Source organism: Hermetia illucens, chromosome 4 (genome assembly GCF_905115235.1).
Source record: "Hermetia illucens chromosome 4, iHerIll2.2.curated.20191125, whole genome shotgun sequence".
In the NCBI taxonomy this organism is placed as follows: Eukaryota; Metazoa; Arthropoda; class Insecta; order Diptera; family Stratiomyidae; genus Hermetia; species Hermetia illucens.
In genome coordinates this window covers 83944138-83966430 of record NC_051852.1, presented here as the reverse complement: position 1 = coordinate 83966430, position 22293 = coordinate 83944138, and the positions used below count along the sequence as shown (strand labels likewise).

General features: G+C 43.7%; 1 protein-coding gene across 4 annotated transcripts in view; it reads right to left on the bottom strand.

Moving 5' to 3' along the window:
* Positions 1–17015: 17015 nt before the first annotated feature.
* Positions 17016–22293, bottom strand: part of LOC119655068 (gustatory receptor 68a-like) — a 224158-nt gene continuing 218880 nt past the window's right edge. For all 4 annotated transcript variants that reach the window (XM_038060762.1, XM_038060764.1, XM_038060761.1 and 1 more), the window contains exons 2-4: positions 17430–17492; positions 17278–17367; positions 17016–17216 (exon numbers count right to left, since the gene is read on the bottom strand). In XM_038060762.1, coding sequence (XP_037916690.1) covers positions 17142–17216; positions 17278–17367; positions 17430–17492 — 228 coding nt within the window. In that variant the 3' untranslated portion in view covers positions 17016–17141. The remainder of the gene's footprint in view (positions 17217–17277; positions 17368–17429; positions 17493–22293) is intronic.

The window sequence follows — 22293 nt, the reverse complement described above, 5'->3', positions numbered from 1 at the left end:
GTTTACTTGTTCTGTAAAGTCGGTAAATACACAAAAAACTATAGTCTGATTGGCTTTAGAATATTAGGAGTCAAAGGCAGCGTTCGAAAAAAACCAATTTACCGCGGCTAGTGACCATTATTTAAAACCGCCTATGATAGCATAGCCAGGGTAAAACTGTACACGACCATGAGAGAATTCGGTATCCCGACGAAATTGATAAGACTGACTAGGCTGACTCTGACCAATGTGCGAGGTCAGATAAAAGCAGCAAGATCACTCTCAAGACTATTCGACATCAACAACGGTCTACGACAAGGGGATGCCCTATCTTTCGTTCTCTTTAACCTGGCCCTCGAGAAAGTGATCCGTGATGCTGAGGTAAATGCAAGAGATACGATCCTCTTCAAGTCCACCCAACTACTGGCCTATGCTGACGATATCGAGACGTACAAACTGCCTTCATCCAGGTAGAGCAGGCGGTGCGAGATCTTGGGCTGCACATCAACGAAGGCAAGACAAAGTATATGGTGGCAACGTCAGCATCGAAATCCAACCAACCAACAACATCAAACCGTACTGGTCAAACAGGAAGAATAAGGATAGGAAAATACAAGTTTGAGATCGTTGATAATTTCTCCTATCTAGGGTTGAAAATCACAACCGATAACAGCTACGATGAGGAAATGCGCGCACGGTTGTTGTCAGTCAACAGAGCCTATTTCAGCTTACAAAAACTGTTCCGCTCGAAACGTCTCACCATATTTTCTCATTCCATCAACTTTCTACTGAGAGCAGAATTTTATCATCGATTGCTGTCTATTGGTTCAATACATTTAGCATCTCAGTTGCCAATACTGCAAACATCTTTTTGGATGGAGAGTAACTGGGGAGGCAATATTCAACAGATTTCGCCACATGTGGTGCAGAAATATATTAACGCGGCTTTCCAAACAATTCTTCTCCCACGCGTTTTTCTCAAAACTACTTTCTCACATTTGCATGAACGAAGTTAAAATGACTACCCAAAAACCGAGTAATTTTCCACCAAAGTTACAAGAAACAACGAAATTAGTCCAACCCTTTGCTTTCCTGGGCACCGTGAAAATTGGAGTTGCACTGGGACAAGGTTCTACCATTGAAATTACACACAGAGTGGATTTCATTAGCATTTATTAATATACAATTTCCACGGCATATATTCACAAAAGCCAAAAGGAATGCAAACTCCTGCATTTCCTGATGCGTCTGTGAGGGCTTACGAGCTAGCCATCTAGAATACAAATAGCAAGTCGGAACATTGAGCTCGGCGCTTCATACATGAAAGGTTTTGTTGTCCTTGTGTAAGAATATTTGGGTACACGATGGTCCAAATTTTATTTAAAAATTTTACGGATTTAGGATGAACTTAAGGGGACTTCGCAATAAATTTTGAAAATGTAATAATTATATATGTATATGTAGTTATTAACTTTATTTGAGAAGATATCGTAACGGAGAATATTTCGGAGCCTAGATACCTTGTGCGTGGACCGCCATAATTTTTCCAATTTTTCGTTTGGATGGTATCTGAGAACCCCCGCACTCCTTGCCTTTCCAACCAACATCAAAACTAATGCTTGCTTCGAGAAGTGCTAATCCTTTTCAGAACTTTCATTTGATACCCATCCCCCCAAAAAAATGTCCGGATTGGTATCACCTCCGTAAACTCCCGAGGCCAAAAACTCGCTGTGGTGGAAGTTGCCGAGCGGGAAAATAAAAATTAGTTGAGTAGTGTGTAGGATACGAATTCGGGCCGCCCCAACCAAATGTTACAGATGCTTGGATTATGGGCACACATCTGCAAACTGTCGGGGACCTGACAGAAGGGAAACATGCCGTAAATGCGGTCAGGCAGGCCATAAAGCGAACACCTGCAATGAAAAAGAAAGCTGCGTCCTATGCAGGGACCGTGGTGCGACTGGTGAGAGCATTGCGCACACTGCGGGATCGGGGCGGTGTCCAGTTTTCAGAGCAGAACTGGAAAGAGCTAGGATACGGTCAACATGATTCGCATCCTACAAATCAATATGCACCGGAGTGCAACCGCTTACGAGTTGCTAGCGCAGTTCACTGCGGAGACCAAAGCTGATTTAGTACTCATCAGTGAGCAGTACCGAAACAAGGGCCCAGTTTCATGGCAGCCAGACATATCAGGTACCGCTGCCATCTGGGCTCGGGACGGCACCCTCCTGGGGGTTCTTGCCCAAGGCCGAGGGGATGGCTTTGTCTGGATTCGGTGTTCAGGGATAACGTTTTTAAGGTTTTGTGTAAACACAAAATCTTATTAAAATCGGTTTACTGTCTGTCTATCTGTCCGTCACACGCATTTTTTTCGGAGACGGTTATAGCGATTGACACCAAATTTGGTAGAAAGGTGGGAACTGTGAACGCTCACGCACACAGTGATGTACATCCTTTTACGTTGGATTTTAAGGGGGTCCCCATACATGCAAAAGGGGGGTGTAAAATTTTTTTTCATCAAATATAGTCATGTGGGGTATCAAATTAAATGTCTCGATTAGTACTTTTCAAAGCCGATCTTAGTTTTGACATTCGTTGGAAGGGTGGGGAGCGCGGGGGCTTGAAAGTGATCACTTCTTTAAGGGGGCCATTCTTAGAAACTACCAAACCGAAAAATCTGAAAAAAATCAGGAGGCTGCCACTATATGGTGCCTGGGCTCCAAAATACCTTCCATGCCAATATCTGTTTAAATAAAGTTAATAATAGTATATTACTACAATTTTTTGTAATTGGTTATAAACCCCCCTTAAGTTTATCGTAGTACCATGCAGTGATATAGGCTATAATATAGAGCATGATCTTACCAAGTTTGGTGGAAATCGTACTATTACTAACGAAGTTATAATACCTCAAATTTGTTGCTTCTTTGAAAATTGAAGACTATGAATGTGAATATCACTCGAAAGTGGATACTCTCACATAATATATGGATATATTACGTGCTACATAATAAGAAATACACAAAACCTTTCGTACCTGAAGCGTCCAGCTTCCGGTTTCCCGACTTGTTTAGTGTCTATCTTACGCCGAATGAGACGATGCCCGACTTTCGTCGGAGGCTTCATGCTTTGGAGGACGCTATCTTAAGCACGGATGGGCGGATGCCTCACACAGATTCCGGAGGGAAACGAATTCTGGAATTGGCGGCGAGAACAGGACTGGTAGTTCTAAACACGGGATCCACCCCAACGTTCCGGCGCCCGGGCTGCGAAGGAAGCATTCCAGACGTAACCTTCGCGTCGGAATCACTGGTATCGCTGGTGGACTGGTGGCGAGTTCTGAAAGACTTTTCGGCAAGTGACCACCAATACATTGCTTTCGAAGTGGTGGACACAAACTCTCGGTGTGCGCCACCCCAGCGATCTTTCTGTCTATGGAACGTCGCGAAAGTGAACACCGGGAAGTTTGTCGAAACTCTGGGAACAGGTGGGGCCACGGGTACTTCTGGGGGCGGTGGCGCTGCAGCTGACACTGTCGTAAATTCGAACCTGATAACGACGGTCTGCGGAGCCTCCATTGCGCAGGAAGACATCGAGGCGCAGCAAACCTTCCATGTATTGGTGGACAGTGGAAATCGCAGAGCTCCGGAAGGAGTGTCACAGGCTCCGTCGCTTAACGCAACGTCTAGGCGACCGGGGGGAGTCATGTCCCATAATGATCTAGTACAAATCAGCCAAAAGGAGATTCCGCAGCGCAATAAACAAGAGCAAAGCTCGCTGCTGGCAAGATCTGGTCGACGAGGTGAATGGGGATCCGTGGGGACTCGGTTACAAACTTGTAACCCGAAAAATCGGGGCTCTGCAGAAACCCTGTTCACTTAAGGTCAAACAGATGGACCGCATTGTGAGGGCACCCCCCGCCCCCCCTAATGGGATGGTGACATCGGCCCGGAGAGCGCAGAGGACTGTTTACTTTTCTCTATAAAAGAGTTGGAACAGGCAGTACTCTCTATGAAAAACAAGAAGGCGCCAGGACCCGATGGTATTCCAGCAGAGGTATACAAACTGGTATTTCAACACCGGCCAGACCTACTGCTCGGTGCATTCAACGCTTGCCTGAAAGAGGGCATTTTCCCTGCTCGTTGGAAAGTTGCGAGGCTTGCGCTGATCCCTAAAGGGAAAGGCGATCCCGAATTGCCGTCTTCATACCGCCCACTATGTATGCTTGATACTGCTGGGAAAGTGCTCGAAAAGCTCATCAGAAGTAGACTCGCTGAAGCGATACGCGCTGCCGGAGATTTATCTCCCCGGCAGTTTGGTTTTAGAGCAGGGAGATCGACAATTGATGCTGTCATGCACTTCGTGGACGCCGTTCGACGAGCAGAGGCAACATAGCCGCCGAACTCGACGGGTGGTGCTCCTCGTAACGCTTGACGTCAGAAACGCCTTGAATTCCGTAAGATGGAAAGACATTCTAGGCACACTAGTCAATACCTTCAACGTGCCGAACTATCTCTTACGGATTTTGAGGGACTATCTGAGGAACCGCTCCCTGCTCTATGAAACACTAGAGGGTCAAAGGTGAATGGAGGTCACGTTGGGGGTAGCAGCCAGACCTCTGGAACGCTACCTATGACAGTCTGCTTAAACTCGACTTGCCAGAAGAGTCGCGCCTGGTCGGCTACGCAGATGATGTCGCAGCGCTTGTTGCTGGACGCACTGTCGAACAGGCGCAAAGCAGACTCGGCATATTGATGCGACGGGTAAGCGGATGGATGACTGCTCATGGTTTCAACCTTGCACTGGAAAAAACCGAAGTAGTCATCCTGACTAAAAAGAGAATTCCGACCCTGCGTCCCATATCGATCGGCGAGTCGATGTTCGAGTCAAAATCAGCGGTAAAGTACCTCGGGTAGATTCTTGACTCAAAGATGAGCTTTTCTGAGCAAATCCAAGCAGCAGCGAACAAAGCTGCGGCTGGAGTTTCGGCCTTAAGTAGGCTAATGGCAAACATTGGGGGTCCTACGTCTAGTAGGCGAGATCTCCTGATGAGCTCAACGCAGTCTGTCCTGCTCTACGGCGCAGAGGTATAGGCTGGCGCTCTTAACAAGGAGGTATATCGTAGACGCCTCGCGCAAGTACAGAGACGGGGAGCTTTGCGGGTGGCGTCTGCGTACCGCACTGTCTCTGAACCGGCCGTGATGGTGATCGCGGGAATTATCCCCGTTGCCTTTCTTGCTAGGGAGCGTCAGGCCATATACAAGCGCAAGGGAGATGAGCCAAGGGAGGTGGTTGCTCGCGAAGAACGGCAACACACTCTAGACGAGTGGCAGCTCTCTTGGCAAAATGAAACTAGAGGCAGATGGACTGCGCGGCTCATCGGTAACTTAGGTGCGTGGCTGAATCGGAAGCATGGTGAGACTCACTATTTCCTTACCCAATTTTTAAGTGGGCATGGAGGTTTTCAGTCTTACCTGCACAAGATTGGAAAGGCGCGTTCTCCGGATTGTGTGTTTTGCAATGGAGATGTGGACGACGCCCACCACACTTTTTTTCTTGTGGAAGGTCGGATGGGGTTCGTCAGCAGCTCTATTTAAACACAGGGGACTTCTCTCCAGATAACATTGTCGAAGAGATGCTGAGGACTGCTGACAGGTGGAACCGTGTTGCCCATTACGTTCGGGCCCTTCTCGTTGCTAAGAAGATAGAACTCGACCGGTGGAGGAGCCGGATAGCAGGGGGTTCCTTGAACTGACAGTTCCCTTTCTCCTCTCCCCTCCCGTTGGTGAAAGGAATTCCCTGATTTGAAGGCTCCGCAAGGCGGGAGAGTTCGGGGACTAGCTCGAAGTAATGTGACAAACGGCTCCAGGCTAGCTCTCTGACGATGGGGAGGTGTTTAGTTGGTAGTCCGACGACGTACCGAATCGGGAGTCCAACACTGTGTGCGTAAATGCATTCACCTACCCTACCCCAAAAAAAAAAAAAAAATCCCCCGAAAAAAATAAAGTAGTTAACGATGGTGTACAAACATGCACTTATATTCATTAGGAAGTGTGCGTGCGCGAGCATGTTTATGCGCAGAAATATCCAAGAACGATACTCAGAACCAAAAACGAAAAGTCGTTTGTATGTGAAGACTAGTTGACAGTAACTGCGTCCCAGGCACCAGTTGCTGACACAAGCTGGCGCAGTAACCATCTTCGTCGCTTTGTAAACGGACTCCCCCCCGCCCTCATGGGCGATACGCCGACCCGGATGGGGTTGTGAGAGTTACAGGGAGAACTATTACTGAAAGTCTACGGAACTTTCGGTGGCGGTGAACGGTTTGGTAGACGGACAGTTCAAAGAGAGAAGGGACGGCTGGATGACAAGGACTTCCTATAGAGCACAGGCAGCGGGCTGTGGTCCGCGAACGCGAGAGTATATTTGAATTTAGGACATCTAACGGAAGGAAATTATGAGCGAAAGAAACGAAATACCATTAACATTGAAGGACAGAGAGGATATTGACGTCATTCTGGTTGATTATGTGACCATCGGAGCAGATACTTCAACAAGTGGTAAGGAGGAGGTAACAAACCTGGATCTCTTTAGGCAAAGAGGTAAAATGCTCGCTCTCCCAGATCTGCGAAGATGGATGGACGACCAGGTATTGGTAGTGGTGAAGGCTGTACCGGGCACAGCAAAAAAGAAGGATCTAGCCACCCAAATATGTCCAAAGTGAATAGCTATAGCGGACGTATAGACGGGTAGAGAAGCAAGGGAGGAAACTAGCGGAAAGTTTCAAAGACCAAAGAAGTAGAAGCTCCAAAAGTCAATAACGAAGGGAATGCAACGTTTGAATTTCAATTTGAGTTCACAATTGAAATCCCTGAAAATGGGAGCCGTCCGGATGCAATTGTTATCGATAGGAAAAGTGACCTCTCTTACGCTGTGATTCTGCGCAAGGTCAAGGGAGATCCGACACTTAATAGCCTGTGGGACAATGTCACAATAGCTAGAAGAGCACAGAAGGGAGAATTGCTTTTGGAAACGCTCAACTACCAGAATTTAGACAGTAGAGCATTAAGTGATGAGGTTACACAATACCCGCAATACCTGGTAATGGGTTCTTAAGAGCTAAAATTAAAGGTGTTCATGTCTGTAGTTACTACGCTCTGCCAAGCGCAACAAGTGTAGAATATAAGCGAATGTAACATGAACTAGCATTAAACACAAGTGTAAAACTTCCATTGTTATCGCGGGGGACTTTAACGCAAAGTTTATAAAAAAAGGGGGTACCTTACTTCGCTGGAAACCATGTTAGCTAGTATTGGAAATACCGATGCCTTCCGTAAAGGGAATTAGATTCGGTGGTAGATATTACCATCGTAAGCAGTGCGCTGATGGGGAACATTACCTGGTAAGTTAGTGAACACTACAAGCATAACGACCGAGTGGGGTTCAAGGATATTTCTCGCGGAAATGTTCGCTGAGATATTTAAAGATATCTGAGCGTAATTACGTGGTACTTCTAGCGATTAAATTATTTGAAATAATAAAACTTTGTTAGCACTGATGAAGGGAACAAGTGGTTCCCGAAATATGGGTATTTGCAAGATCAATAAATTAACACCAGTGAATAGAAAAAACAAGTTTTTATTATTTAAAATAATTTAAAGATAGTTCCACATCAACAGGTTTAGCGAGAGAAAAATTTGAGCAAATTGTCACAAGCGTGATCGCAGCCAGTGATGCCTACCGAAACCGTGGTTACCATTGAGGAAATCAGGTAACTGTCTGACGAATGCTTGTAAGTAAGAAGAAATTACTAACGCTTGAATGATGAGAAGGAAATTGCACAGAGAAAGGCAAGGTACGAAACTAGCCAGAGAGAACTGCAGAAGGCGATCCGTGAAAGTCAACGAAATTCCTTCAAAGAAATATACCAAGAGAAATATACCCGTGGGGAGAAAGCTATATAGCGGTAACGGTTAAGTTGCAGGCAAGCAGGACCCCACAGATCAGATTAATTGCAAAAAATAGTATCTCTATTTCCACAGCAAAGTTAATTCACGACGGAAAGAGAATATATACCAGAGAATATTTAGAGCACTTCATTGAAGACCATAACGGCACACCACAAGATTACAGTATTTTGTGGAAAGCAATGTGGTCAGCATTGGTGTTGGGCCCACTACACTAGAACATGATGAACATATTGCGTATTAAAACCCCGCGACAGGCTACCTTTATTGGCTGTGCAGAAGACATTGCAATTGCCATAGTAGCCAAACACCTGGAGGATGTTGTCTGGATATTAGAGACCTCTTCGGTCAGGCTGATCAAGGATTGGCTGGTATCACATTGTATGCAAAAGCGTTTGCGGAACACTAGTACTAGTTAGCGGTCCCAAACTGAAAGAAATTCTGCGGTTTCGCGTTGGACAGCATGTTATACAGTACAAGCCTTTCATCATCGATTGACCTTTACCTTCACTTGGGCTACACGGGCAGGAAAGCAGGGAAAGTTGTAGCTGTGTGAACTGACATGACCCCCAATATTGGAGGATCCCTTCATATAGGAGAAAATTATTTTCAGTATATCGTCTGAGCGCATGAAGAGTTGGTATCGCATTCCGATCAAAGTCAGACGAAGCAGCTTTCGTACTTGCGAGAATTGATATGTTGGTTTAACTGAAAAGCACGCGGTGACTGTAATGCAGTTACTGAACCCGGTAAAAGTTGCTCTGCGTTTGATTGTCATCAGCGGTTCTCTATCTTTTTCCAAATTTTTAAAATGTTCTGAACATTTGAACCAAATGATCTCGTGCGAGTCCAATTTCTTAACATTGTTGCTATAGGAAATTCAATGGACCAAGAGAAAAGTTGGAATTGTCAAGATTCGACTGTATACAGTTTTAGAGCAATGATGAAACGTTCGTGTCGAATCGTGCTACGATGAATCGACATTGATCCCAATGTGTTTCAGTAATTATGGCGTCGATTTTCGTGGAATGATCCACTATAAACTCAACCTCACTAACCACCTAGGTAGTTTAATACGACTTTGTCGTACCCTCAAGCGCATTAATGGGAGCCGCGGACATTTTCAAAATCTATACTGTCACAACGCAACGAATTTCAAGGGCTTCAGAACTAAACAACAACTAAAGGAACTCAAGAGTGCAATTCATATAATCCAAAGGGAAATTGCAACAATTTGCAACTGCAAGGGTATCCGTCTCTATCTCATTCCACCAAGAGCACCGCATTTCGGTGGTCCCTGGAAAGCACCTATGAAGTCAGTTAAACACCTGTTATTCCGAAGTGTATGAAACGCCAGTTTAACCTACGAAAATATAGAAACTGTGGTTATCGAAATCGATGCTATCCACAACTTAAGACCTCTAACACTGACAACAACAACAACTGATTCTAATTATTGAAATGCCCTAACACGAGGATTTTCTCATTGGAGGGGCTCAGTTAGATTAGATTAGATCAGTAAATAATTTAACTAAAAGACGTAATTAAACTTAAGAGTTTGGAATCGAAGTAAATGGAAGGAACAATGCAATAACGTTAAACCAAGCTCAATGGCAATCATCATGGGATGCAATGGAACCTTGGAAGAATTTTCAACATGTATAAAGGCGACGATGATCGACGCACAGATTAAAAACCGACTCGTGCCTTGCTATTACTAAAAGATGTCAACCAGAATACGGAACAACATAGAAGCGAAGATGGTACATCATCATTGGAAGCAATACACTTAAACCTTCATTGGAACCGTCAAAAGTCATTCAACATCGTGAAAAGTGAGATAGAAGTGATCAGCCAAGAAAGGAAAAGCAGATGTCGACAAGTGGTGTCATCGAACTTCATTTATTGCATCACTACGTCGCTGCCGATGCAATCCTATAGGTATAGGAATATTCGACTCCAACATTAGAATCTCCTTCGAAAATATTGGTAGCGTCAGTGTCGTCACTACTGTTTGATTGTGCATTACAACTAGAAAACATATTGGTCGAAAACTCAAGCATTTTGAAATAATGCATGAGCGGAGCAATTTCAGCAAAGAAAGCTTTGCATTCCCGTTGCCAATCAGGTTAACCGCATCAAAGATAAAATATCCTTGGACAGTGCTCGCAACGAAAAGGCACAAGCGAGGTTGTCTAAACTATTGCAAATTCATTGTTCAGACTCATCATCATCATCAACGGCGCAACAACCGGTATCCGGTTAGGCCTGCCTTAATAAGGAACTCCAGACATTCCGGTTTTGTTCAGATTATGCAGCTCAAATGTAAAAAATCATAGAAAAGGTTAAGAAAAAGAAAGGAAGCATGGTTAAAACTCAAATCTCGCAATTTTTTTTAATAGGGTCATTGGGAGCAAACAAGTGCTCCGGGTGGAAACTATGCAGGAAATTCAGGCCAGCGGAAAAATTGTGGGCTCGGACCTCATTTCCCCACGGCAGCCTGGCTTCCATGTATTTCTGAAAGGAGCTTTAAGAGTAAAAAATACACATTCGTATGTTGCTATAACTCACCTCAGTACACATTGCACCACTGGTAGAAGATAAATGATACAGTATAAAAAAAAAAGTTAGTAACCAACTGATGTTAGCGATCAAGCTTTGAAATGGATACTCTGGATCTGTCAGTGTATCCAACAAATAGAATGTATCACCTGTAATGGAGAATGCTCCATACGCAATACATAATAAAGATGTGAACCCATACGTTGCATTTAGTTTAGTAATAATATCGTGGATATTTTCCCTCAACGCTAAAATCATTACCAACTCCCTACACCTTGTTTGAGGTATTCTTGAAAAGTGAAGAGTGGAGTTTAAAATTTTCAAACGATTTGTTATCACTTTCAAAAAGTACGCGATAAGTAGCACTTGTGAAAGGCACACAGTGATCACAATTGAGTAATATAGTATTGTAAAGATAGAAAACAGAATCTCTTCTCTCCGTTGAATGAAAGTTTGTGCGAGAAGAAATAAATAAAAAGGTGGACAAATAACTAAAGTAATTAAGTACTTTTGAGAAGTACTTGTTAGCTTTTTATTAAACTTAACGAAGTTACGATCCAGGCGCAAGAGATCGTTTAGAATAGTAAACTGTTCTTTCGCGTTTAGAGTGTTCACATAGAATATACAGGTCATGGCGACTACACAAAGAGATAACTCCATGAGTTGGTTGAGGGTTTCAGTTTGATATCCATCGCTGAACAATGTGAAATAATGAAAGTTCTTAACACAAAAGAACACATAAAAACTGAAATTGATAGACACAAGTACGCCTACGACAATAATAAAAACTTGAAAATGATGTAATCGTAGTGAAACACAAACACGCGGGTCATAATCTCTCAAACGAGGAAATAATCCTAAAATCCATAGGACTAGCAGGAAGTATTTGACTTCTTTTAAAATTATATCCTCATTTCGATTTATCATCAATAACGCAACGTCAACTCCTGCAGATCGAAACACTTTATAATTTACTTTCTACAATTTCACTTCAATTTCCGTTAAGTGGTCCCTGACAACAATTGAATACAAATATGTATATGCTATTCATCCATATGCATATGCAATTATTGCAAACTGCAATTATGCAGATGCGCACATAAATACGTTTTTTAAATTTTTCCATTAGCTCGAATTGTCTTACTGTCGGGGCAAGGTTTCAACGGCAATTGATTATTTTTCGTTTATTCATGTCTGGATTACTTATGTTCTTATTTGTGGGTTTTCTGGGCTTTAACAGGGTAATAATCACAGGCCTGCTACAGTGTACTGTACGTTACGACCTTGAATGAAGTGCTCTAACTCGCATGAATACCCTGATCCAATTAGATATTTCCATTTTTGAAATTTTGTGTAAAACAAAACATTATTACCTGTCTGCGATACGCATTTTTCTCGGAAACGGTTACATTTTTCAAATGAAAGGCCTCCGTTAGTACTTTTCGAAGCTGGTCTTAGTTTTGACATTTTTTGGAAAGGTGGGGAATGCGGAGTGTTGAAGTGACCACCAAGTGACCATCACAAAAAATCAGGAGGCTGCCACTGTATGGTGCCTAGGCTTCGAAATACCTTCCATACCGATACCTGTTCAAATAAAGTTAATAATAGTACATTGCTATAATTTGTAGCAATTGGCAGGAAAACCCCCCTTAAGTTCACCCTAGAATCACGAAATTTTGCAGCAATGTGGGTTGTGAAAATTGCACTATTCCTAACAAAGCTCTAATAGGTCAAAGCCGTCGCTTCTGCGCAAATTCAAGACTTGTCAATATCACTTGAAAGTGGATACTTTCGCATATGTTACCTGCTACATACTAATGGGAGAAATCCATACTTAAATCTTTTTATAAAAGAAATACGCAAAACCTTTCACACTTGAAGCGTCTAGCTTCCAGTTTCCCGTCTTGTTTAAAATTCAAAAGAGAAAAAATTAAAAATTAAAAAATCCTTTCATTTCAAACGATTGCCCCAAAAGCGGAACAACTGAAATATCCCCTCGCACATGCACGCTTCGAGCAACTCAGCGAATATGTCCGGTCTGGATTTCAGGACAAGCTTAAGGGCACGCCATCCAGACCCGGAGCTTTCTTATCTCCTATTCTTGCGCAGATTTCCAGCAGCTCGTTACTGGTAATTGGTGGTATTGCCGTCACATTCAGAGGTCGCTGGATGCTGCTGTCAGTACCCTCCTCTTGTTGGGTCTAGGCCTGCCTTAATAAGGAATTCCGGACATCCCGGTTTTGTGCCGAGGTCCACCAGTTCGATATCCCTAAAAGCTGTCTGGCGTCCTGACCTACGCCTTCTGGGCCGTTCTGGGCCGACGCACCGATTCAAAATGCTCCCCTGTAAGTTCGAGTTTCTGAGCATCATCCATCACGATGTAATTGACTTGTGCATCAGCAGTTACACTATTGGTGTCTATACCTGAGGTGTTGTATCTCGTTGCCACCGATTTTAATTCTCAGCACAGTTACTCGTGACTTCTTCCGGAATAACGTATTTATCTTAGTAAACATGAAATCTGGATCTCCCGCCATTGGGAGTTCACTTCATTTACATAATGTTGACGGATAAGATCCCGCGCGATCTTTTGAAGTGATTTCAACTCAACCAATATGGGATGATGATAGTCCCCATATCTCCGATAGATTTTGTTGACGCGAGTGAGCAGAAGGCTTTTCACTTTTTTCAACCGTTTTATGTGTGCAGTTTCATATCGTTCCATATTATTGCGAGGTTTAATCTTAGGGACGTCTTGTTCATTGGTTTCCAGCGTCAAGTTCTCCAGCTTGAAAAGATACTGAAGTATTTCCTCGTTGCTCAAGTTCCTGCCACCTGGTGCAATTGTATTATCGTTTTCCCCATCAAGAGGTGGGCATTCTTCTCGATATCCTCGAATAAACCTCTCTTCTTCCAATCTGTTTGTTTAAAGTTCAGCCTGTGGACGCCACTGTCCATCGGCAGAAGGCGAACTCTTCGTCCATCAAACAGAACTTCAATAAGAATAGCGTTATGGTCGCTATCGTAAGGAAGAGTCTGTAGTTTCCGTTGAGGATTCCTTAAATTAAAGTTCAAGCGCGCGTCAGCAATGCACAAATCCAAATAGGAATTTGCCCTGGGCCAGGTTGGACTCTCTGACCCATATAATTCGCATTTATACTCTATCTGGTATTGCTCTATCCAAGATTTAAGGAATACCCCTTTGGGATTGTTTGTGGCGTTTAGCCACGAGGTATGCTTAGCATTCAAGTCGCCAGCTATAATATAATAATTATGCAGCCTATTCAGTTCGAGTATCGTGAACAGAGAATGGAATTCCTCCTTGAACTTGGCTCGATTGTTTCTCACTCCATAGACTGACAGAGTGTATAAATTCCCTCCTCTAGGCAGTGAAAACAGAATACATGAGACTTCGATACACTCAAAGGTTTCAAATTCAGCCCAATTAATATGCCTGAAACGATAATGGCGACCCACAAGTATTCCGGTACCGCCTCCCCCATCACAATTTCGTCTATCGTTCCTCATGAATTCAAAATCCTTGAATGTTATCGAATACCTGGGACTGGGTGGGTTTCTGAAATCAAGACTATGTCAGGCTGTTGTCCGCTCCGCTCTTCGATGGATTCCTACGATGGAATTCACATTAATCGCGATGATCCGGAGACCACCCAGTGGTACCGCTGTGACTGCAGACCTAGCAGCGACATGCTGTTTTTGTAAATATTCTGTTATGCTGTTTATTTTTGTATTGTGTACGTGTAGCGTATGCTGCATGTTTTCACACTAGGTTAGTATTTTATTGAGGATGGTCTTCATCCCGCCACTTGCATATTGTTGGGGCTTCTTAGCTCCCCCTTGTCGAACTACTTCTTCAAATGGAATCCCCGAGACGATTGGTGCCAAAGGGACTGTACCGTCCAACGCCGCTGACACCTTCGTCCTTTGGGCCGATCTCGGTGCCTGCTGCCTTGTGACCTTAACATTGCGGTATGCAGGACATCCACGGTACGACGCCGGATGCCCTCCACTTCCGCAGTTGACACAGAAAGTTTTTTCCTTGCCATCTGCTTCAGTCAGCGAACATTCGGCTGCGGTATGGTCTTTCCCGCACTTTACACATCATAAGGTCATTTGACAGTTCACTGCCGATTGACCATAGCGCTGGCATCTTCGACACTGGACTATTTCGCCCCTTAGCAGGCGCTCAAAACGAATGGCCTGGTAATTAAGCAACTTGATGCCGATCAGATCGCTTCCTCGGCTCTCCGGGCTTATCTACACGAGGAAGTGCGGCAGGATTCGTTTTTCAAAAACGGATCTACTCATACTTAAGCGTGACACTGAGAGGAACTTGACCTCAGTTTTCGTCTCCCGGAGTATTTTGAGCACCTCATCGGGCTCTTCCTCCGCATCCAAGCCTTTCAGAAGGAAGGTTTGCACCTTCTCTTCCTTTGGAGTGTAGGTGAAATGAGGAGCCTTCACCCCCTCGAGGACCTCCCGTGCTTTTTTGTAATTTGCAATTTTGTTACATTTGACTTAGGCCCCCGTCTTTTTAATAAAAAAATTCGAGAGCCCCGTGCTCCCATTAAGTAGAGTGGCTAAATTTCTACCCCTTTTCTTTATTTCGGGTGCTAATTGTATGCCCAGTCGGACCATTTTTTAAATTTTCACTCGTATCTCTCTCTCTCTCGTATCGTCAGCTTTACTGTTTTCCATGTCCGCCATACGGAGCCCGGTTCCTCCATGACTACAGAAGTAGTCGAAGAAAGCTTCACTTTTTTCCTGGCTACCTTTGGAGGTGGCGAACCCGCCTCCCCAGCCATTAGCTGCTCCGTAACCTTGCCATTTTTCTTGATCAATATTATCATTTGATTTTTCAAATCTTCGAGTGTCTTCGCCAGCTCGCCATTTCTTCTTTCAAGATTGGCTATCCTTATTTTGGCTGTTTTCAAGTCTGGATCCTCCTCGTCGCGGACTCCACGATCGATCCGAGTGCCCCTAGGCCTTATGGTGGGGGGCCCGCCACCCGTGGCCGGCTCGCCGCTCATTACCGCCAAGCCAAAAAAAGCAAAGTTTTTCTCAAAATTTTTTAAGGAAAAAGTAACTTAGATAACAAATCAAAAGTAAATTAGTTTCAATTAAGTTTTAAATTATATATTATTAATTAAGTAATATTAATATCTTTTTATACTCTTGATAAAAGTTAATTTAATTTCAATTTTAAATTATTTTTATTATAATATTAATTTGTAGACACGTCCGTTCTCTATAAATGTCAGCCTACTCTAATGAAATTAAGGAAGTCAACAGGATTTGATATGACATGGGGACATTACAGCTGAGCTCTTGAAAGCAAACAGATGGGACCCAATATTCTGGTTTAATATGTTCTTCAATTGCTTTATAGAGGATGGTAGAATACTATCTGATTAGTAAGAAAGCACGACTGTTTTGATATGGGAAAATGTTGTTTAGCAGAATGTTTGAATTACGGTTCGATCCGATATCATGAAAAGTTTTGAAGGAATTCTTGATAACGCTGTGCGGTCACTCATAGAGCCCGTGAGAAGCATCACTCTCTTTACATTGCTTTTTTTGGTTCTAGAGAGGGCGTTTGACAGTGCGGTACACCAACTTATAGGACATATTTTGCGGCCACACCTAATATCAGAGGATTTCGATTCGAAGAGGAACGTTTGAAATATGACTGGTGTACTACAAAAAAGCTCCCCCAGCATTGTAATACGGGACATCCAGCGTCCAGCGCTCTACACATTGCACCATACAGATTACGTTCTCCTAACATCTTAAAACAAATCCGAACTCGAGGGACTTTTAGAGAGTGGAATCATTGCCTCAAAAACCATAGTGTTCAGTTGAATCTGAACGAAACAGAAGTTTTGACGACCCAGCAGACACAATCACTTTCACGACCTGAAGAGAATTGAACAGTCTAAATAGCTCGGGTCAATGTTATCTGCCAACAGTGAACTGCATTATGGAATTGCTTCACGCATCAACACAACGTGGATGAATTGATGTTCCACAACTGGTGGTTTTGTGACCGACAAATCAACGAACGTCCCAAGCACAAAATTCTCCGAAGCGTCGCGCATCATGTCAACTTTTATGGTTCTTAGTACAAACCGACTATCAAAGACAATTAGCCGCGCCTCGCAGTAGTGGGGACATAGATGTTGCTTTGGTTTACCGAAATAATAATAGGACATCCGCGTTCGATATGGTGTTGCACTGATCGCGGAAAATTTGCAAGGTCATGTAATTTACGCGGACGAAAACTTATTAGCTAAGATTGGTCTGAGTATAGAAGTCGATGTGAAACGACCAAAAGTTGGAACGATGCAACGACGACTTGAGATACTAGATGGAGATTTGGGAGTCTATGGCAGGGAAAATTTTCGAAATCGATCCAAACGGATCAAAGCCACTTCTTGCTAAAAAAGAAAAAGATCACTAATCACACAGTAATACTTTATTTGTTGAATCAAACTGTTCATGCACGAATATGTAAATATATGTATAATATGTTCAAAAAAGTATATAATCTGAATCGGTGCTGTGCTTCATAGTTAAATTGTCAGGTGGGTTATTTAAGTGGGTTTAATTTCAATCGTTCTTAGATTCCTCTAGTTGCTTGAACTGTATTAATATTACCAAATACGTTGTGACGGCTGATATAATCTGTAATATAATGGGCTTTAGTTGAAGGTCTATAATTTGCCGTAGTGCAAGTTGGAATTACCTTGAATAATGTTGAATTGTCGATAACGAAGAATCCGTAAGCTGTAAATTTCGTTTCCTGCCTTATGCTCTTCGTTAGGAACTTGTCGATCTTTATTCAAGAAGAATTCGCTTAGAAATAATCTAGAGATACGTTTTTTGAAATGTACTTACGATGTTTTGGTAATCCTTTCCTTTTCCATATGCCCGTGACAAGATTTCAGCGGTTTTCTTCGCCTGAAAAATCCAGAGTTTGAAACAATTAACAGGGGACGATAATCACGTGCGTCTGAAGTGTTAGTTTTTGACAAACAATAACCAGAAGTTTAGCGCTTCAGATTGGAAAGTTTTTTTTTGCCTAAAATTCATATTACCTTATAGTTTAGAGGTCTAAGAATGTTTTCACAGTGGTGGTAATAGTGCCACTTTAAGATGCTCTAGAGCGCGGCATATTTGCATGAAACCGTTAGCATTACTGATAAAAGTAGGTTTTCTGCCAAATTAACACTAACATACCTTACACTTCAAAACGTTACATTATTACATTTTGAAGTCAACTAATAATTCAGTTTTGGCTGGAGTATTTTTGGAGATAAAAACCTTTACCATGTTGAACTCAAGACACCTGCAAAGTTACCGGTATCCGGTCTAGGCCTGCCTTAATACGGAACTCCAGATATTCCGGTATTGTGTCTAGGTCCATCAATTCGATATCCGTAAGCTGTATGGAGTCCTACGATATCGCTCCATATTAGACAGGGTCTGCCTCGTCTTCTTTTTCTACCTTAGATATTGTTCTTATAGACGTTCTGGGTGGGATCATCCACATCCATACTGATTAAGTGACCCCTCCTCCATCGCAACCTATTGAGTGGGAGTTTATCTGTGATTGGACGGTCATGATATTGCTCATGGATTTCGTCGTAATGTAGGCTACAGAATCGTCTATCCTCATGGACAGGGCCAAAAATTCTTCGGAGGATTTTCTCTCGAATGCCGTTGAGCGTTCGTAATTTTTCTTGTTAAGAACCCAAGTCTCCGAGGAATACATGACTGGTAAGATCATTGTCTTGTACAGTAAGAGCTTTGACCCTATGTTGAGACGTTTCGAACGGAACAGTTTTTATAAGCTGAAATAGTCTCTGTAGGCTGCAAACAACCGTGCGCGGATTTCATCATCATAGCTGTTATCGATTGTGATTTTCGACCCTAGATAAAAGAAGTTATCAACGGTCACAAAGCTGTAGTCTCCTATCTTTATTATTCTCTCGTTTGACCGGTGCGAATTGATGTTGTTGGTTGGTTTTTGGTGCTGACATTGCCACCATATATTTTGTTTTGCCTTCATTATTGTGCAGCCCCAAATCTCGCGCCGCCTGCTCGATCCGCATGAGGGCAGTTTGTACGTCTCGAGTCATTCTCCTCATGATGTCGATATCGTCAGCATAGGCCAGTAGTTGACTGGACTTAAAGAGGATGGTGCCTCTCAGATTTACTTCAGCATCGTGGATCACTTTTCCAGAGCCAAATTAAAAAGGACGCATGATAGGGCATCCCCTGGTCATATATACCATTGTTGATGCCGAATGGTCTCGAGAGTGATCCTATTGCGGAGAGTATATTATAGATGTTACTCAGCAACATATAATAATCGTTGGCGCAACAATCCATATTGGATCAGGGCAACATGATACGTCTATAATTGTTGCACTGCGTGATATCTCTTTTGTTATGTATGGGAGATAATGCTTGCCAGTCGTCAGGCATTGATTCGCTGTCTCACACCTTGAGTATAAGCTGATGAATCGTTTGGTGTAATTGGTCGCCTCCATATTCATCAAAATCAAAATAATCACCCCATGACTCTTATATGCCCATTCTGTCGTAAATCAGATTTCCCTCTTTGTCTCGGCAGGGTGGGCATCAAGGTGGTGGTGGTTGCTCTGTATACTTCATGAGTTCACAGACCTATTGGTTCTCCCAGGCTTCGTTTTCCCGTCTGTGAAGTCACTTCTCCGCAAGCCGGAGTTGATGATAAGTCTTTGAGAATGCAATATTACTCGGTAAGCGCATTCTTCCTTTCCGTTGCTAGTTTACATTCATCGTCGAACCAGCCGTTCTAGCTCTTTTTTGCGAGTGGGGCCAAGTATGTTTGTGGCCATATCAATGATAACGCTGTTGAGGTGGTTGTGAAAATAATTCGTTCAGGCTTTATCTGCGGCTGACTGCGGTTATTACGGCATCCATTTCCCCCATATAAGTGTTACAAAGCGCTTTGCTGTCGACGGCTTAAGTGTTAAGTCTCACCTGATTGCCACAGGGGATTCTAGGTGATGTTGTTATTCGACCCCGGAGCACCATGACCAAGAGATAGTGATCCGAGTCTATCTTGGCGCCCCTATATATATTTTGACATACCTCAAGGCTGGGAGGTGGCGGCCTTCGATTAGCATGTGGGCAATTTGGTTAAAGGTGGACCCGTCTAGAGAGACCCACGTTTGCTTGTGGACCGCTTTTCGCGCAAACCAGGTACTTCCAACAACCATTTCGTGTGATCCTGCTAATTGAATAATCCGCAGTTCGTTATCATTTGTATTGATCTAAGCTATGGGAGCCAGCGGATCGCCTGAATACGGGCTCCTTTCCTACTTGGCTGTTAAAACCTCCAAGTATGATGTCGATATCATACTTGGGACAGGCGTCGAGGATTCGTTATACTGCCTCGCAGGAGGTATCCTTCTCCGACTCTGCAGTCTCCTCTGTAGGTGTGTGCAGACTAATGAGGCTCACAATTCTAAATTCGCCTCGCAAGTGAATAGTGCATAGCCGTTCGCTTATGATGACAGTAGGTTTCATTTTTTGACTGATTAAGAAATCTACTCCCAGCACATGGTTTATTGGATGGCCGCTATAATATATAGTGTAGTGGTTATTCTTCAGGAAACCGGTCCCTATTCAACGCATCTCATGTAATGCTGTTAGATCAGCCCCATATTCGGACAGGGTAGCGGCTAGCTCCTTGGCAGCTGCTTCTCTGTACAGGGAGCGCACTTTCCATGAGAAAATGCTTCCATGCTGTCAGCCCTACCCAACCTCAACTTGGAGGACCAGTTGGTACAATTTGTCCTGTTTTTAGGCGCCTTCATCCTTCTCCGTCTGCAGCTCTTCATTACTAAAGAATTCTTCCCGCTAAAAATCTCAAAAATTACATGAAAATACGCCTTCTAATGTGATTTCCTTTTTATGATCAACAGGAAGGGGCGCCAGTTGCTATATGTAAAGGTATTCGTAGACCACATGTTCTCACCAAATAGGGACAGACAGATAAACAGACAGACATTGAATCGATTCCAATTAGGTTGTTTTTCGCACAGCTTAAACATGGACTAAAGGTGAATTTGGTATTGATTCCTCAAACAGGGAGATGTACTACTTTACTACTAGCATGTCAAACTACTCATTCAAGTGTGACATTGATATTTAGTGTTTAGAGAGGAGAAAAGCGCGGTCACGTGCGCCGCGTATAGAAGAAATGGGATCAAGCTAGAGTGAGCTGACTCTGCCCCGTGATGTAATACTTTATGGTGGTTCCGCGGGGCAGGGAGGGAGTCGGGGGTGGTTTTAGTGGGAAAAAATCCCACAGGCTGATGTGTCCAGACCAGTGTCTTTTGAAGATTTCCATATCCTCAAAAAAAAAAAAAACAAACAGACAGACGAACAGACGGATAGACGGACAGACGGACAGACGGACAGACGGACAGACGGACAGACGGACAGACGGACAGACGGACCTGCGAGGAGTGGCCAGATCTCCCATCAGGCGCGGCCCCAGGTGGCGGATAGGGGCATACCTATTGATGTGTAAATATGTGTTCATGCACTTTTCTTTTCTGACTGTGCATGGGCTAGTGTTTGCTCATCTCTGATGCGTGGACCAAAATGGCTATGGGAAGGACACCCAGAAAATAAAACCAACATGGACGAATTGAGAAGGAGTAAAGTTACGGTGCAGGGGCTCGGAACCCCAGTACCGGCGGCTTTTGGGAGTGAGCAAGCGGGCTCCCGGCCGTCGATATCCCTCGACCGCAGTGCTTCGGTGGTGGACAACTTGGCCACCGTTGCATCTAATACTATAAGTGTTTTAGATTTGGAGAAGGAGGTGTTCAAACGAAGCACAACTCTGCCAAGACCACCAATTGCGAAGGCAAAGAATGATGGGCTAAAAGGAGATAGCTGGCCAAAAAAGGCGATTTCGACACCCATCGGATCTGACCAAGAGGTACTCCAGCAGCAGCAAATAGATCCATTCAGGAGAAGCTCATCAATTTTACGATCTCCTCCAATATCAAAGCCAGCAAAAGAGAAGGCTCATGGGAGCTCAGCAACTGAAAAAGGTGAAGGAGTCTGGCCAGGACTCACCGAGAACAGAGCCCTGACCCAGAAGAACTACCTTTTATGCAGCTTGGGACTAAAATAGTTGAGCTGTCCGAATTCATCAAGGACAAGCACAACGTGCACCAAGCCATTAAGAACAAGGTGAGAGCCATCAGGGTGCTTTATAATAGGTCACAGGAAGAAATAAGAAAGCCTAAGGAAAAGCCGGACATCCCAGCCTCAACAGTGTCACAGGCGACCCAAGCACAAAGTCGCCGACCTTCGCTCAAGTAAAAGAGTGAGAGACAAGGAGGGGGAAGCTTTGGCGAATCAACAGGCCCCAAAAAGGAAAAAAGGGGTCTTGACCAGTCCAACAAAGGGAACTAAAAGTTCAGAAGGGCCCAAAGTACCAAAAGTAGGAAAGTCGGCTAGCGAACCGAAACTGAAAGAAAATAAGAACGATGGTTGGACTAAGGTCGTGAAGAAGGTGAAATCTGACCCCGACCTAAAAGACCTAGGCGGAAATGTTAGCAATATCCGGAGGACTCAGAAAGGTGATCTCATGTTTGAGCTGAAAAAATCCAGCGTGGGTAAAACTGACGACTTTCGTAACCAAGTTTTAAACTCACTTGGGGAGAATGTCGCGGTTCGTTCCCAAAAACAT